Here is a 17,120-nt window from a genome sequence, read left to right as displayed (position 1 = left end):
GAATCTTTCAGGATACAGTGTGTTTCAAAGATACCAGCTGACGGCAGTGTGGTGAGCTGAAGCCACTCTGCATTTTAATGATTTCGTCTGTATTGTACCGTATAGCTGTGTATTTTTGTAGTGTCACATGATGGTTAAAATCCAGTTTTAGAACCTTTTCCACGCAAAGATATTTGATATAAAGATATCAAATATAAAGCTAAAATAAAATGTCAGCTATCAGCAGCTGTGAATTACAGCTCTTGTAATGGAAAACGTGTAATGGAAAACAGTGTGCAGTAGGATGATGCTGCTGAAAAATGCATACATGCACATCAAAAATTTTCCACTGATAATGAAGATAAAATGAATATAAACACTGAACAGCAAAGATTTGTTTGCCCACGTAACTCAGACCTTTATTATAGTTTAACACACAAAGCACATTGTTTCGTACGCTCAGTTCAAGTATACTGTTAGTATACATAATGTACTGTACCCTCAGAAAACAGAGGGCCAGGGGTTTGATAGCACCATTATAAAAAGTACAATAAAAAAGGATTCACACACACATTATTGTACGTAATGTAATTTTTTAAAACAAGGAGTAAAACTGTAAAAAAAAAAAAAAAAAACTGTTGTCTCTGTTGTCTCTTGAAAATTTATAGAGTAGAAAAACAACATATCTGCAACTCTGACTGTCTAAACAGGGAGAAATGCGATTCTGTGTGCTCTCTCTGTTATGAGAAGATGGTATCTGTGCCACAACAGGATGAAAATCTGCTCTTCTGTTTCCTTGTAAAGACAACATAGAAAACAGTGAGAGGAAATGGCTGAAACCTTCCTTTATTTGAAAGAATGCTACTATCCTATGATCCTCCTGTAGAGCTGACAGAGTGCCACTGGCTGTGGAAGACACACTTCAGTAACATATAGATATGAGTTTTAAATTTATCGTTAATATTTTTATTATTCAAAGGAAGAAAAAAGCTCTTTGGAGAAACATCAGAAATGCTCTTTAGCCTTCAGGCCTGTGAGTGGATATGCCGGTGTACATGTTTGATTGACAGCTGAGCTGACGGGCACGGACACACAATGTAAACAAACTTGCTCTGGTAACTGTAGCTTACAAGCCAAGGTCAGATAGCAATTTGTTAGCAGCGGTGTTAGTAAGGTTTTAAACTGTAAAATGTGCTACAGCTGACTAGCTAATTAGCTATATACCCTGCAAACTGCCCTGGTGGTTAGTAGCTCTTTCATGTAAGCTAAGGTCCATGCTTGTACAGTAGATACGAAGACGACATTAGAATAAGAAAGCTAGAAAGCCAATGTGAGAATGTTCAAAGTTTGTCTTCTTTTATGTTGTGTTTCAGGCTGTTATGTGGATGTTAGTCAGCCTATGATAGAACGTCACTGGTTTAAGGTCTGGTCACACCAGAAAGTGATACAGCGAAATTAATCTGTGCATTTTTATATTTGAAATATTTGGTTTGGTATTTATATTTAGAAAAGTACTGTACTCTCAGGGTTAGTTGCTGAACTGCTCTAACTGCCAGGTGAGCTAACCGTTAACGCGCTAGTCGGTCACAACTCCCAGAGATTCTCTCTATGTTCTCTCTAGGCGAGGAAAGGAGGGAAAATAAAGCTCTACAAGCTAACAGTCAGTTAGCCAGCTCATTAGCTCGGTCGCTAACTGGATAATAAGTTCACACGGTTTATTCAAAAGACGTATTTGCACCATCGACTCCTGTCTCATAATTGTCTGCAAACCATTGTTAAAAATAAAAGTGAATGGTGCAACACAGCTAATTAGCGACGATAGCTTCCTCCATTTTGGACTCTCTGCTCTCCATTCTCTAGTTCAGCACTGTTAAGATGGCTTTCTATTGGTTAACGTGCAAATTTGCAGGTCAAAGTTCACCAAAGTTGAGCCTGACATGTAAAATTCATGCAAATTTACTTATTTACCCCAGCGAGCGAATCCACTAATCGCGACGATTCCATTTGAATGAATGACACATAAATAGACAAAGAACCATTGGCATAAACAGGAAGGGTGTCGTCCTAAAACCAAAAACCTATATAATATAAAATATAAACTTCTGCTTTTTGGGAATTGATTTTTTCTCCAAAGAAAGCACAGGACATGTGATTTACAGAGCGGGTATGTAGGCTATAAAACACGTAATTTAAGTTGGATTTGGAGTGATATTTTCGAACAAATCTGCCATTTGCTCACAGTGTCATTTCAGAATGACATAGTTAGACATTCGAGCATAGTTATTTGGGAAATTATGACAAAACTTCTGATGAGACTTGCCAAAAAGAAACTTAAACCAGACTGAAAAGCAGTGTTTCACTGTCCTCTCTGGTGGAAAGCTTCAAGGCCGATGTGAGTCCTGTTGTACGAGTAACTGCACCCAGTGGCTGTCACCAATGTCTTGGTGCACAGACACACCATGAAGTATACTTCTACATCACTGCAGCAAGATGAGAAGTTATACCACTGGAGGTTAGCAAAAACAAGATTTTTAGGGGGTATTAAACTGCTCTTGAAATATGGTGGATGTAATGAAAATGGGCATTTTGTAAAGGCCCTAAACAAGAAGAAAAGAAACTTGAGGTCCCATATTAGCTTCAAAGGCAAAATATTGATACATATCATAAAGAAGGAAGAGTTATGCATATATCAGAACAACAAGACAATGTGTGGGAGCTGAAATTGATCTCAGTCAGTTTGAAAAAGCTGTTCTAAAGGGAAGACATAACCCAATTACATAACCCCAGTTTTCTTTCTCTATTTTTACTACTTTTGCACAATGACTGGAAGGCTATATAACAGTGCTGCTCGAAACTAAAACCTCTTAGATAATGCATACTGTGATCTAAATTATAGGTAAATCTGTGAGCAAAGTTTGCTCAAATTATTTTTTTTTTTCTGGACTAACTGAGATTGCTTCCAACAACCTTTGCAACACCAACACCTACAAAGAATTGTAACTCCTCTTTGAAATGTGACTTCATTCAGACTTTATGCAAAGACTACAGTCTTGTCCATAAAGTTTCCAGAGCAATTTCAGAGAATAGATGCGCCAGTTATTTAAAAAAAAAAGGCTTTGGGGCACTTTAAGACACTTCAGCATGTAACGTTTCAGCCTTGGTGATGAGCACTTGTAATTGGTGATGAACAGGCTGTTTGCTTTTTGAGGACTTGCTTGTGCCACAGCTTGATTTGCATAAACTCCTCAGTGAAGCATGAAAATTGTTCCTTCAGCTTATATAACTGCCATGGAAAAGAAATGCTCAGTTTGCCTGAGTAACATAACCTCAGTGTATGTGGACTTTAGTGTGTAAAAGGCACTTTATGAAACTCGTAAAAAAGTGGTGGAATACTGCATTTATTTCCAAACACAGACTGGTGCAGTTGTTATGATTCCTCTCAATCCTCAGGCGACCTGGCACTGACATCCAAACTCTCCAGGGCGAGCTTTAAACAAAAGGTTGTTAAAGTGCTGCACTTCAAAGAAGACACATTCTTGATGACAATCTCCAATGCTACATCTTGTGTAAAATACCTGCCACTTCCCAGCAGGTTGATTTCATGACTCTTTCAAAAAACAAAAGTCACAGGGCAGACGGAGAGCTTCACCGTTCTCTTGATCTTAACCAGGGAGATTGGAAGTGTTGGTAGCTGCCTCTGTTTGGACAGGAGGGAGAATCAAATATTCTTCTGGGGGGGGAAAGGGAGGCTGGAGGATCAAAGAAAGCTGCTGCCTCATGGATGAGGGAGAACAGGGCAGGGCTGGCGGGAGGAATCCACCACAGATGGAGATGTGTAGTGGTTGGTGGGCTTCAGATGGTCTCCCTGCTTTGTCTTTACCTGTGAGTCACCTGGTTGTTGAGAAGGCCTGGGAACGTCTGTTCTGTTTCAGTGCTTAATGAGCCACCTAGCAGAGACAGACAGCGTTACCAACTTCACACTTTGTCTTTGTTTCACATCTGATACCAACAGTACTGATAAATGTAGGGGATTTCATGTCATGAAGTTCAAATTACTTTGTGCTTGTGGTATGTAATGAAATGAATGTGAATGGTGAAATTGTGATTTATGTTTTTGAAATATACACTGGTTACAACTGCTTCTGCAAATTCTCTGTGCCTGTGATTAAGAATGCTATTGTATGATAAATGTCTTATCATTTTTAAAGCTATGAATCTGCCAAATCGCCTGCCATCATTTCCCACAGGGCACACATGCATTTCAGTATGCTTGTTGTTCTGTAAGACAGGTTGCACAAGTTTACTTTTTGAATGCCAAAATGGATTTTCTTATTCATGCTACCAATATTCTGTGGTTATGTTTAAATATCTTTAACTTTAGTATTTAATAAATTTTTTTATTAGTAAATAAAAAAAGGATTAGTACCCTATCCATCATGTAACTCCCCCCAGTATCTTTCCCAAGGACACTTCGACAAAACTCACTCTTATACATTTTAATTTCATTCCACATGACTAAAATTTTAAGTAATATAAAAATAAATGTAGCAACAACATGTGCATTATTAATGACATATACAGTTTGAAGTGACCTCAAGTATAACAGTACAATAAGCTTAAATTCTTAGATCATCAGCATTAAAAGGACAGTAGATGTTACAGATATTCCTCCAAATAATTGCGAGGTCTTACCATTATGGCAGCTGTACATCCACACACGATGACCATCATACCGACATCTGCATTTCATGATGTTATTGGTGTAGTCTGACTCAGGTACTTCATAGTTTGGATTAATTACTATCTGTGAGAGGGAGAACATGAACATGTCAGGGATGACTGTGAAAGGCCAGTACTAATGGCTGCAGTGTGTCTTTATTTAGAGACAAAAGAACAACAGAACATGCGAAACTTTACCTGGAAAATGTAATCTCCAGGTTTCATGTCAGTTATGTCGACCCACTGGCAGTCGATGTCGTGCCTGTAGGTATCCCAGCAGCCCACAGTGATACCCTGCTCTCCAAAGTTAGCACACTCATATCTCTTTTCAATACCTGTAATAAAACATTACAATAAACCCTCTGAGAACCATTCTTAAAATGTCAAAGCTGCATGAATTGTTTTTGTTAGCCTCTTGGGGGCAGCAGAACAAATCATATTATCATATTATAAAGTTATTATGGTGAAAGTATTAGCAAACGGTTCCTCATTAATGCACCCTGAAGACACAAAGCAACATTAGCATTTATTTACAATCGTGTTTTAGGACGCCTGATGAATATAAGTCCACTATTCACTCTACTTTTAGCTCGACCTGCTCTATAGGACAAGTGCAATAAGATAACTTCTGTTATGAAATGGCGCTATATAAATAAAATTGAATTGAAAACAGCTGCCTCGTGTCTGGAAACAAGGTTGATGAGAGCAGTGAGACTGAACCAAAACAGAAAAGTTGTGGGCTGTAAAACCAAAATAATGAGTTTAAAGATGCCGAAAAGCTCCTTAGATCGCAGACTATGGCGCTAATTCTCTGTGGGTTCATCACTTCAAGTGACTTTCACATTACGCATTTGATCCATTGTTAATATAAAAACATTGATTGGTGCAGCTTTCAAAGCCCATTATTGATGATGTGGGAAAAAAGGGTGTTTCTGCCACATTTCTGAAAAGAAACAGTTTATTCACATCTTGAAATTGAAGTAAGAATCCTATTGTGGTTCTCACCTTCATCACACTCTGAGTCCTCCAGGCAAAAACTTGCTTTGTGTCCTTCTGCCACTTTGGTTCCGTTTAGGGTGAACAGGTCATAGAGCGTAAAAACCTCCATGCTGTGATAATGCCTACACACACAGACAGAAATGTAGTTTTACAAACCTATTCAGGCTGAAAATGGCACTTCTTGTTGTCTACTGTAGCACCAATGTTCTTTATATTCAAAAAAGAAAAACGCATTTTGGAACCTGTAATCATTTCTTTAAAATGGTTTGATTTTGGCCTGATACGCTCTGTCAAATTCTGCCAGTCAAAGGTACCAAAGGTCTGACGTGTTGAAAGCTGGTAGCTGTGTCAAGCTGCCAACAGTGAACTGTTCTTCCAGCCAACACAGAAACCACAAAAATGTGGGACTTTTTGCAACACTATGTACAGTAGCTTTAGCTTACAGCACACAATTTTGCAATTACAGGGCAGCAGAACATACTGAGGGGAAAACTGCTCCAGAAACAAGACATGATGGGGGCTAAGTCGTCTCTCTTTCCTTGAATTAAGTCTAATTAGAGATGTCATTTCTGAATCATTCAAATGTCTTCTTCAATTATGTGGTAAAATTATCAACAAACAACATCTCATGTCATGAAGTTCAAATTACTTTGTGCTTGTGGTATGTAATGAAATTGTGATTTATGTTTTTTAAATATACACTGGTTACAACTGCTTCTGCAAATTCTCTGTGCCTGTGATTAAGAATGCTATTGTATGATAAATGTCATTTTTAAAGCTATGAATCTGCCAAATCTCCTGCCATCATTTCCCACCGGGCACACATGCATTTCAGTATGCTTGTTGTTCTGTAAGACAGGTTGCACAAGTTTACTTTTTGAATGCCAAAATGGATTTTCTTATTCATGCTACCAATATTCTGTGGTTATGTTTAAATATCTTTAACTTGTAGCTAGTATTTAATACATTTTTTATTAGTAAATAAAAAAAGGATTAGTACCCTATCCATCATGTAACTCCCCCTAAAAACATAAACTGTCCTTTATACATTTCTGTTTATGGGCTAATTAAATTAACAAGATATAATGTGTTAATTAGTGAGCTTTAGAGATGCAGATTGGCATATAGCCAGGCTAGCTGTTTCCCCCTGCTTCCAGTCTTTATGCTAAGCTAGGCTAGTCGCCTCTTGGCTCCAGCTCTGTACTTAACGCACAGACATGAGAGTGGTATCAATCTTCTCATCCAACTCTCAGAAATAAAGCCAAACATATTTCCATAACCATATTTCCCAAATGTTGAACTATTCCTAAAGCAAAGTGCAAAATATTTCACTGAAGGTTTAACAGAATGACATAGACAATTTCAGCACCTTGTATTAGCAAACACATAGTTTGGCTCTGGTGTCCAGTAAATGAAAAAAGATTGCTACTGTGGAATTGTCATATGATGAAATCTTAAGACCCAAGGGCATATAAAAGAGTCCTTGTACTCTTTGACACTGACCTATGACAGTCGTGCCACACCCAGGAGTGTCTGCTAGCTTTGGGCCGAAAGTCAGACTGGCCGTTGTTGTGGATCTGGGAGGAGAAGCGCAGCAGGCGGCGGTAGGAGTTGGCCGGCACCTGGCTGGAGGTGGAGGACAGACAGTTCTCCTCGTACGCACACTGCAGCATGAACATAGGCCTGTCCTCCATGTAGGTGGTCTGCTCCACCACCTGAGGGTTCAACACCAGGTCAGGAGCCGCTGTGGACAGGAGGATCAGAGAAAAAAACCACAGAGAAGCAGACGGAGACAAAACATAATTAGAAACATAGCATAACATAGTGGCTCTCTCATTGGCAAAAAACCCAGAAAAGCTCTGGCACGTGTCAAGTAAATGAGTGGTTTCTGTTTCAAACTGCAGAGCCCTCCTGTGATTCAGGACGAATATTGGAGTTCAGTTATACAAACATTTCTCCGAGGCAGAGCTTCTCCAGAGGCAGAAATAATTTCATTTGTTGAATTAAAACTCAATGTGCATAACAAAAGAGTCAAAGCTTTTCAGTGTGAACATGCGAACTGACAAATTGAATGGCAAAGGCTCTTGTCAAAGTATAATTAAAAGCAAAGATATCAGTTACTTTTCCTAAGTCATTCATGACCATACAACGTTCAGGATCTTAAAGGGGCAGCACACAAATATTACTGATGTAACATTTCATGATATCTGGGCACAGTTTTTGACAGTTACCTCTCAAAAGCATTTACCATCAACAACATATGAATTTGGTGTCTTACTCTCAGAGCAGGAGACTCCGGCGGCGTTGCGTCCGCCCCCTTTGGGGCAGCTGAGGTGGGCTCCGTGGTGCAGGCAGTGGGACAGAGACATCTCAGTACCAGAGCAGCGAACGCCACTCATCACCACAGCGTCGGCACTCACCTCTCCTGGCCAATACGACGTCTCCTGTTGTGAAAACATGATCCATGGTTCACAGCTGACATTAGGGTGACATCCACATGCCATCCACCTCTGATGCACTTTGATTGATTACATACTGTATATATTGTAGAGCTGATTCATGTGGAAGTGCAACTTTTTGATTGCACAAATTATTAAAAAATGGGATATACTATCATTTGTATATTTTGGTAGTGATTCTGCCATTCCTGGCCAAAATCTTGGAATGCACAATTTCAGAGCAGCTCAGTAACCACCTCTTCATTCACCACCTGTTCAATGCTCTTTCAATCAGGCTTCAGGTCACAGTACCGAAGCGGCACTTGTCCAGGTAACCAACGACCTCCTGGTGTCAGCTGATTCCGGAGCCATCAGCATTTTGATCCTCCTTGACCTAAGTGCAGCCTTCGACACCTTCAGTCATTCCATCAACTGCATGGGAAAAAAAGTCAATCCTACGCAGCGCCAGTAACACAAGGAGTTCCACAAGGTTCTTCTCCACTTGCATTCTGCATTTACAAGCTGCCACTCGGACACATCATTGGTATGGGCTAGGATTTCATTGCTACGCGGATGACACGCAAATTTATAAATCAACCAAGCCTTATATGAATGACTCCTCCCTGACCCTCTCTGACTGCTTGGGGGACATCAAAACTTGGATGCAGCACAACTTCTTAAAACTCAACTGTTCAAAAACTGAGACTATTCTGACTGGCACTATAAATTAAAGCAAGCAACCCAAATCTAACTACTGACAAGACTCCAGTATCTCCGTCCTCTCTCGTCCGAAACCTTGGTGTCATGTTTGATAGCCAGCTCTCATTTGTATCATATATCAATAACATCACCAAAACGTCATTCTTCCACCTCCGCAATATTGCGAAAATAAGACCTTTCTTGTCACCTTCTGATGCCAAAAAATTGGTACATGTCTTCTTTACCTCCAGACGAGATTACTGCAATGCTCAGCTTTACGGTCTCCCATCACTTATCACTTCACAACTTCAATATGTTCAAAACTGTGCTGCCCGTATTCTCACACACACCTCCCTACATCAACATATAACTCCAATGTTATTTAACTTACACTGGCTTCCTGTTCACTCCCGCATTGAGTACAAACTCCTCACGTTAACCTACAAAGCTGTACATGGATCTGCAATCCCATTATCTCTATTATCATTATTATTATTATTAATCTTAGATAACATATAGGATGATCATATGTTTTACATGAAAATGAGTAATTAGTAATTAGAGCAGAAGTATAAAGCAGCAGAAAATGGAAATATTCAAGTGCCTCAAAACTGTACTTAAGTACTTATTTTCACCACCACTGTTTCACCAGTAGTAACTCACAAAACTCTTTCACTGGTATGGCTCTCACTGAAGAGTACTAGAAGCAAATGATGGTCCATATTCTGCTTTGGACACTGTTTTAAAAAACACTAATGAAAAAATAAATCAAAATAAATAACAGTTTTTAACTTACATGTTCAAAAAACACTTTAAATGTTTTAGGCATGTAAATGATTGATCTCAAGACACTGACTAACTGCAGAAATGTGAGATTTCAACAGCTGAAAAACAATCCATATTGGTTGGCCCCACAATTGCTATAGCTTCTATCCACCATATTTTATGTTTAATTTCTGGAATACAGTAAGGTGTCAAAATGTTGATGAACAACCTGCAAAACTGTCTGAAAGCAAAGACACGCTCACAGTATTCCCACTGAATATTGTGATGATGCCAAGCAACCATACGGTCCCTTTATTAAGGATATCAATGGAAATTTTCACAGTAATACCAAGAATTGTTGCAAAGAAAGGTGATTCTCTAGACTGACCACTAGAGGGCACACCCTATCCTTCTACAGCATGATGGATGGGACATTATATTCTGATGTGCTGTTGAAATCAAAGAGATGATGATGAGATTGTGACTTTTTGCGATATATTATCTAGTAAAAAGTTAAATGTAACAAACGGCAGTTACACAATAAGTGTCTGTGCCAATGCCACCAAGACTGATTCCCGTACATTACTATATATCAAGTTAATCTCTTCACTTTTTTCAGATTTATTGGTTTTCTAAAATTGCTTGCAGATGGATTTGACAATCTATCTTTCAGCAGCTAAGACTGAAAATGTCCAGCTTACAATATACTGAAACTGTGAATATACAGTAATATATACAGTATGTCTTATTAACATTTTATGTAGTCTGACAGAGCAAAATTAATGTTTCATTCATTCATTACTTTTACAGACCGCAAACACTAAAATGCTGTCAATCTCATATGAGCCTTGATGGAACTTTTTCAAGGACCTCACGTGGCTTCCGGATGGTAAGTCCTAAACTACTGACTGCAAACACCCTACTGTGTTTGGCCACTTGGATACCAAAACGAAAAAGAGAAAGTCAGAGTTAAGCTGTGTCTCAGTGCAGTGCTGGGGGCTACAGTATGTGACGCTGATTGTGTGTCAATAAAAAGCTGTCCTTAACCCCCTTAAAGAAGACCATAATCTACACCACAGATCTCAGCTGACTGGCTGTTAATTCAAACAGGCTACTAATTAATGTCGACAGTCATTTAACCTTATAGGAGACAGGCAGCTGAAGTAGGTGGGACCAAAGAATGAGAGAAGAGAAGAGATGATGGCCAAACTCTTCTAGATCAAAGCAGTGGAAGACTGAAAATAAGAAAGGGATGTGGCAGGTCTATTTTCAAATCACATTCATTGCTGTACCTTACACAGTGTATTTAAAAACTTTGACAAGGTTTGGAATGAAAACGTTACTATGAACTGAAGTAAAATGTTGCATACGTTGCAACTTTTATTACTGAGGCAAAGATTTAATAGTCATCAATCCTATTTTGCACTGGCTATTTCAGGGAGAAGCTACTTCCAGTGCTCAGTCAGGTGGTTACTGCTGAGCCAGCACAGCTCAGTAGAAATGGGTGGGTGCGTGTACACAGGTAACACTTTATTTTGCAGGCCCCATAGTTTCCCTTAATCAACTGAAGTAGCTATATAATTCATAGGAAGGCTCCTGTAAAGCATTATGCAGTTTTGGATTACTTGAATATTTTATTAGTTTATATAGTTTCAAGACTGAATCTGAGATGTGAAGTGCAGTGAAAAATCATTGCTAAACTAGGGCTTTTCCTGCTGAAGATTTGTAAAAATTTGTATTGTATTATCTAGGTTTGATAGACTGGAAGAACATTAAACACAATATACACCATTTGTTGGTTTTGTCCTTAAACATTTCATATATTTACTTTATAGGTTGCAACATTTGAATTGATGGAAAAGAAAATCCTGTTAAGTTCAGAACAAACCCAAACAGGCTGATTTTCAACCGCTGGCTGCTCTGACTCGTACCTGGAAAGCGTTGCTGGCGAAGCCCAGGCCCAGCTGTCTGCAGACCACCATGGCCTCCATGGTTCCCCAGCCTTCACTGCACACCGTTCCCCACACCAAAGAACCGTTCCTCTCCATCAGCACCTCCACGCGGCCCTCGAAGGGGCTACGACCTCCACTCAGACGCAGCTATGGGCATGAAAAACACAACACAGGCTCAGACTTTACATGAATCAGTGATAGTTGACATGATATTTGGTGTTTTTTCAACATTCTCAAAATGATATTTACAAAATGTTATTGAAAATAAACTAAATAAATATTAACAGCTGATACTGATGATTGTGATATAGATATATATGATGCGCAAAATATCCTTGTCTACAGAAGACCATACATATGCATAAAATACATGGAAAGACAAATCTAGTCTCCCGTTGTAGTTGGTACAAACTAAACAAGCCCCTAAACATCTATTAAGATAAAGATTTGTGTGTGTGTGTTGTAAGTGCTGTTCTTGTATGCAGGACAAACCGGTCAACGCTGCATTTTGATCATGTTTCTTGTGAGTGAGTTTGTTGCTGTTTGACTGAAACAAAGCTGAGGCTCACCGACTCCTGGAAGCCCATAGCAGGAACGTTACATCTGACGGCTGCATCCTCCTCGTGGCTGCAACCGAGAGCCTCCTTGTTGAAGAAACACTCTGTGATAGACTTCTCAAATCCAGAGCACTCCACCTCATTCATATGCACCGGGCCCATACCTGAAAAATACAGACAAAAGAAACTGCTTGGAAAGGATTCTTAGGGTTTTATTCCGCTTCCTGTTGAAACTGAGAGGGAAATATGCTTATTTGCTTTCTTGCTGTGAGTTAGATGAGGAGATTGATACCACTATCATGTCTGTTTGGTAAATATGAAGCTACAGCAAGCAGCAGATTATTTTATTTTAGCATAAAGACAGGAAGCATGGGGTAAGCTAGCCTGGCTCTGCCCAAAGTTAAAAACATCTGCCTACCAGCACCAGGAGTCTTGTCGTCACCGTGAGGTTGCCAGGCAACAAGCAAAGGCTCATCGGTCTGGCCAAGAAACGGTTTCAGCACGTAACTATCCATAAAACCACAACTAGTCATTTAAAAAAAATCTTTGGACAGAGCCAGGCTAGCTGTCCCTGCTTCCAGTCATTATGCTAAGCTGAGCTAACCAGCTGCTGGCTGTAGCTTCATATTTAGCATATAGACATAAGAGTGGTATCGATCTTTTCATCTGACTCTTGACAAGAAAGCGAGTAAGTGTATTTCCCAAAATAACTATTCCTTTAAAAAGTTTTTTTTAAATTATCATTTACTAATTAGGTTATCTGATTTATTTATGTATGCTTCATGTCTGCTATGTGCTAATAAGACATGCCTTCATCTATAATGATCTTTTTTTAAATGTTTCGCTGTTTGTTATGGTGTGCTATTGACCATCTGAGTTTTTTGTCATTTCCATCTGAGTTTTGTTTTTCTCCATGAAGGGTTACGGAGAGCCACTGATGAGAAATCATGATGGAAAATCAACATTCCCTCTGTTTCAACATTTTCCATGTCTAATGTTACTGGAATGTACAGCATGTCCCTGTTTATGAAAAAGGAAACACCTCCTATTCAGAAGTGCCATGCTGTATAGGATTCTTTAGCCTTTAGTTATTGGTACGCCCTTAGAGAAAAATGTACTTTTTCCTATAGTATATCCTGACAACAGGTGGGCTAGGGCTTTAAAACACTGTATAACACAGGGTAGATATCTGCTGAGTATGTAATTTAGAAAAACACTCCATGCAGCTGGTGATATAACCCTGCTGGTGCAGTCTGGGAAGACTCCTCAGTGGTGAACATAAAGTGATATTAAAATAACGTGTCAATAAAAGGAGCGGATCTTCTTCTGGGCCTATCCCAAAACCCCAGGAAGCACAAGCTTTGCCTTGTACATTTCAAAATAAAATGCCTATCAATTTCACCTAATCTGGCAAACAAATTAAAGAGTAATTTCGTTTTGCCTAAATACATTGAAGATGTGAGAGGCAGACTTTAATGATTCCTATAAGCAATTATTTTCAATGTATCTACCAGCACAGTTAATATATTAAAGCAGAGTGTCAATTGAGAAGTGAGGGAAAATAAAGACATTTGTTTACAATAATCTATATGTGGTTACAAAAACAAGCTTCTCTCTGTTGTCAAGGAATAACTTTGTCATACGATCATGTAGATAATCAACTGATCTAGCTATCTCTCTTAGCTCTACAATTTGGAGTTAAAGCAACACAAATCAATATTTTAATATTATTATATTTATTTATTTTATCTTATTTCCACTGTATTTGGGTGCCATAGCCATAGACATAGTCTCAAAACCTGGACTAATAAAACCAAAATTAGCTTTTTTGTAATTTGGTTGAACCAACCTTTTAAGAGTTCATATGTATCTTATCCTGCTGCAGCAACCAGGCGTTTTAAAACTTTAAAGCTACTCTAACCTATATTTTTATATCAACAATGGATTAAATTAAACTTAAGTAATGTGGGAGTTGTCGCTTGTACTGAGAAACTCACAGAGAATCATTACCTGAATCTTCAGTTCCCCTCTGCTCTACGGAGCGTTTTAGCCTCCTTCAGCTCAGTGTTTTGGTTTTCAGGCCCACAACTTTACTGTTTTGGTTTGCTCTCACTGCTCTCATCAACCCTGTTTCCAGACACAGCAGGCAACTGTTTTCAGCAAAAAAGCTCTGAGAAACCCATTATACACTAACTGCGCAGCGCCAAACAGCAGACGGACAAAGTTATCAACTAGCTGGTGAACACAGTGGAGCATTTAGCAGCTAAAGAGCCAGATATTTCCCTCAGGAGTTGCTGGAGAACAAAACAGAGCTAAAAGGAGAGAGACGTTCTGTTCACAGTCCAGCTGAGCGAGGCTTGCCATGTCTCTTTTTACCTCTTGCAGTGCACAGGAATCTTCATATATCCTTACAGAAAGATATGAGTTCATACCAGCTCAGGAATGGATTCCCAAACCTCACTGACCTGCACAATGTAACTAATCCTGTTCCACCGAGCTAAATAATTTTTACCATCAGGTCTGTGAGTTCATGATACTCTGCTCAGTGGCACACAGGGGTGATATGAGGAGAATGCTTAAAGGATAGAATTACTGCCTGAAATGTTTGGGATATGTGGTTTTGCTACACAGTCATAACCTCCCATCCGTACCATGTAGGCAATATACATGGACTGTTGTTCCAACAATAAAGACTGCCATTCTGAGCTCATTGGCATGGGACTGTTTCAGGTCTACTGTGTAATTTGTCCAGGCTGTTTTTTTAGGTTTTTCTTAGTATGCCTTTCACAATCCATTTATTTATGCTTTTCCCATTGGTTGGATTACCCAGCTGATTACCACAGACAAATAAGGTGTTGAATTCGAGTTGGAGGAGGGAGAGAACAGCATCTAGCTTAGATTAGGCTTATCTTAATGTGTGATTCAAAACGTAAAAAAAAAAAAAAAAGAACAATCCTTAAAATGTTCCGTAGAGCTCAGAGTTGTCCCTGCTGGGGAGCCCCCAGTTGTGACCATGCAGCAAGGAGCGGCTGGAAAAAGTCAGTTGACAAACAACAGTGAAAATGTAAAACCATAATACCTTGCCCTAGGCGACCTCCAGACATGGCTTCCTTGGCTGTTCCGAAGCCCAGCTCTCGACACACCACGGTGGCAGACAGCAGGTTCCAGTTGTCATCACATATGGTGCCCCACTCTCCGTTTTTCAACACCTCCACTCGGCCCTCGCCTACGATGGCCCCACCACGAAGACGAACCAATGGTTGCTGAAGAAGAAAAACAGAGACATTGTAAAAGACATCACTGTAAAAGCTGAAATGTTCAAATTCTAAAACCACATATTTAGGTTATTCTGGTGCTTTCAAAAATAACAGACTCAGCTAAAAGTTTGGAACCTCAACTTTTCCTTCTCTGTAATGAGAAAGCAGAGGCAGCAGACTGGGTGGCTTCATGTTTACAGAACATGCTATTAATGCGGTTCTCCCATTAACTGTTTAGACAAACTGGAAGTGTTTAATTTTACAAGTGAACACATTAGTAGCTTAGTTTAATCGGACTTACCACTATTTGTATTCACAAAGTAAAGCCCAGAAGTCTTAATGTGTGGGCTACTCCAGTTGTCTACATCCATGAATGTTAAAAAAAAGTATTCAGTCATTCAGTCAGTATTTCACAAAGATGGTTAATTTCAAAAGCATTACTATGCTTTGAGAAAATATTTAATAAGTACTGAAAACCTAACTGTGCAGAGTTCCCCGTTGCTGGCTTTGCTACATCCCTGGCTTCCTGTTTAGGGTTGAATTCAAAACCCTTCTAATTACTCTCAAAGCCTTAAACAACTTGGCTCCAGGCCCAATAGATCTCTCAGGTCACCAGGACAGGGTCTTCTGATTGTGCACTGGTCAAAATTCAAGAGTTGTGGTTACCAAGCTTTTGCTGTCCTCGGCTCCGTTTCACAAATGCAATGTATAAGCAGTGCTTACAACAGATTGCAAATGGTGGCACGATTATGTTTCAAAAATGATTACTGATACATTTGTGTGTCCTACAGAGCTCTCGCATGCTCATGCATTGGTTGTGAGTATGTGTTTGTTTCGATTAGCAAAACATGCCAAAAGGAAGAAGAGAAAATAATCTAATCTGTTGCAAATCGCAGCTTTCATGTTGCAAATTTGGTGAAACAGGCCCCAGGTTCGAAAGCTCTGCTCAATGATTCAATATCTCCATTTTTCTGCTTCCTTGCCCCAATTCATTCTTAGGATTTCTCCTTTTTTGTACTTATATTCTTTCATTTGTTACTCTGAAGCATTTTGTAATCCTGGTTTTGAAAAGTGCTATGTCAATAATGTTTTACTTACATTATAGACTAAATAATGAATCGATTCATAAAAATCAAATAATGGACAGATCAACAGATACTGAAAATAATCTTTAGTTGCCATCCTAATGTTAATAAATGTAATAGATGTGAAAAGAAAATACACCAAAAACATACTGAATATGAGGAATATCAAGATTCAGCAAGGTAAATGTAATGTAAGTGAGAGAAAATAACAAGCCAGTATAATCTGAAGGGTATATTGTATTTAATGTGTATCAATGTGTAGCCTTTAATGTACTTTCACGTCAGCTAGCAGGTAGTTTTAACAGACAGGAGGTGTCAGCCTTGATTTCTTATAATGCTAAATATCTGGTTTTAGGATAAAATTCCTTTTTAGTCAGACTTGCTGAGTGTGTTGGAAGATTTGAGATGTAATGACAGGCACGCCACTCCCATCCCGGCACTCAGCTGTGGAACGTGACAGAGAGCAGGCAAGCTCGAACCTCACATTAGAATGTGGATGGAGTCACACAGAGAGAAATTCATGTCAGCTTAGTGGTGCTGTAAATTTAAAGTTGGTGTGGTTGTTTACAGAGTGAGTAAATTTCATGACCCCTGAAACCTTAAGACCTTTTTACTCTATGGGTGTGAGTGAGAAAAATTCCCTCTTTTACCCACTGGGGAAGTCAAAGGT

At 39.2% G+C, this 17,120-nt stretch overlaps 1 protein-coding gene across 3 annotated transcripts in view; it reads right to left on the bottom strand.

Moving 5' to 3' along the window:
• Nucleotides 1–372: 372 nt before the first annotated feature.
• loxl2b (lysyl oxidase-like 2b) overlaps nt 373–17,120 on the bottom strand; it is a 50,182-nt gene continuing 33,434 nt past the window's right edge. For all 3 annotated transcript variants that reach the window (XM_044196074.1, XM_044196072.1, XM_044196073.1), the window contains exons 6-14: nt 15,188–15,371; nt 12,121–12,272; nt 11,531–11,698; nt 7,976–8,141; nt 7,201–7,441; nt 5,704–5,819; nt 4,897–5,033; nt 4,672–4,783; nt 373–3,926 (exon numbers count right to left, since the gene is read on the bottom strand). In XM_044196074.1, coding sequence (XP_044052009.1) covers nt 3,856–3,926; nt 4,672–4,783; nt 4,897–5,033; nt 5,704–5,819; nt 7,201–7,441; nt 7,976–8,141; nt 11,531–11,698; nt 12,121–12,272; nt 15,188–15,371 — 1,347 coding nt within the window. In that variant the 3' untranslated portion in view covers nt 373–3,855. The remainder of the gene's footprint in view (nt 3,927–4,671; nt 4,784–4,896; nt 5,034–5,703; nt 5,820–7,200; nt 7,442–7,975; nt 8,142–11,530; nt 11,699–12,120; nt 12,273–15,187; nt 15,372–17,120) is intronic.

Source organism: Siniperca chuatsi, linkage group LG5 (genome assembly GCF_020085105.1).
Source record: "Siniperca chuatsi isolate FFG_IHB_CAS linkage group LG5, ASM2008510v1, whole genome shotgun sequence".
NCBI classification, from domain to species: Eukaryota; Metazoa; Chordata; class Actinopteri; order Centrarchiformes; family Sinipercidae; genus Siniperca; species Siniperca chuatsi.
Note: the sequence above shows the minus strand (reverse complement) of the source record. Positions and strands in the feature narration are given on the sequence as shown.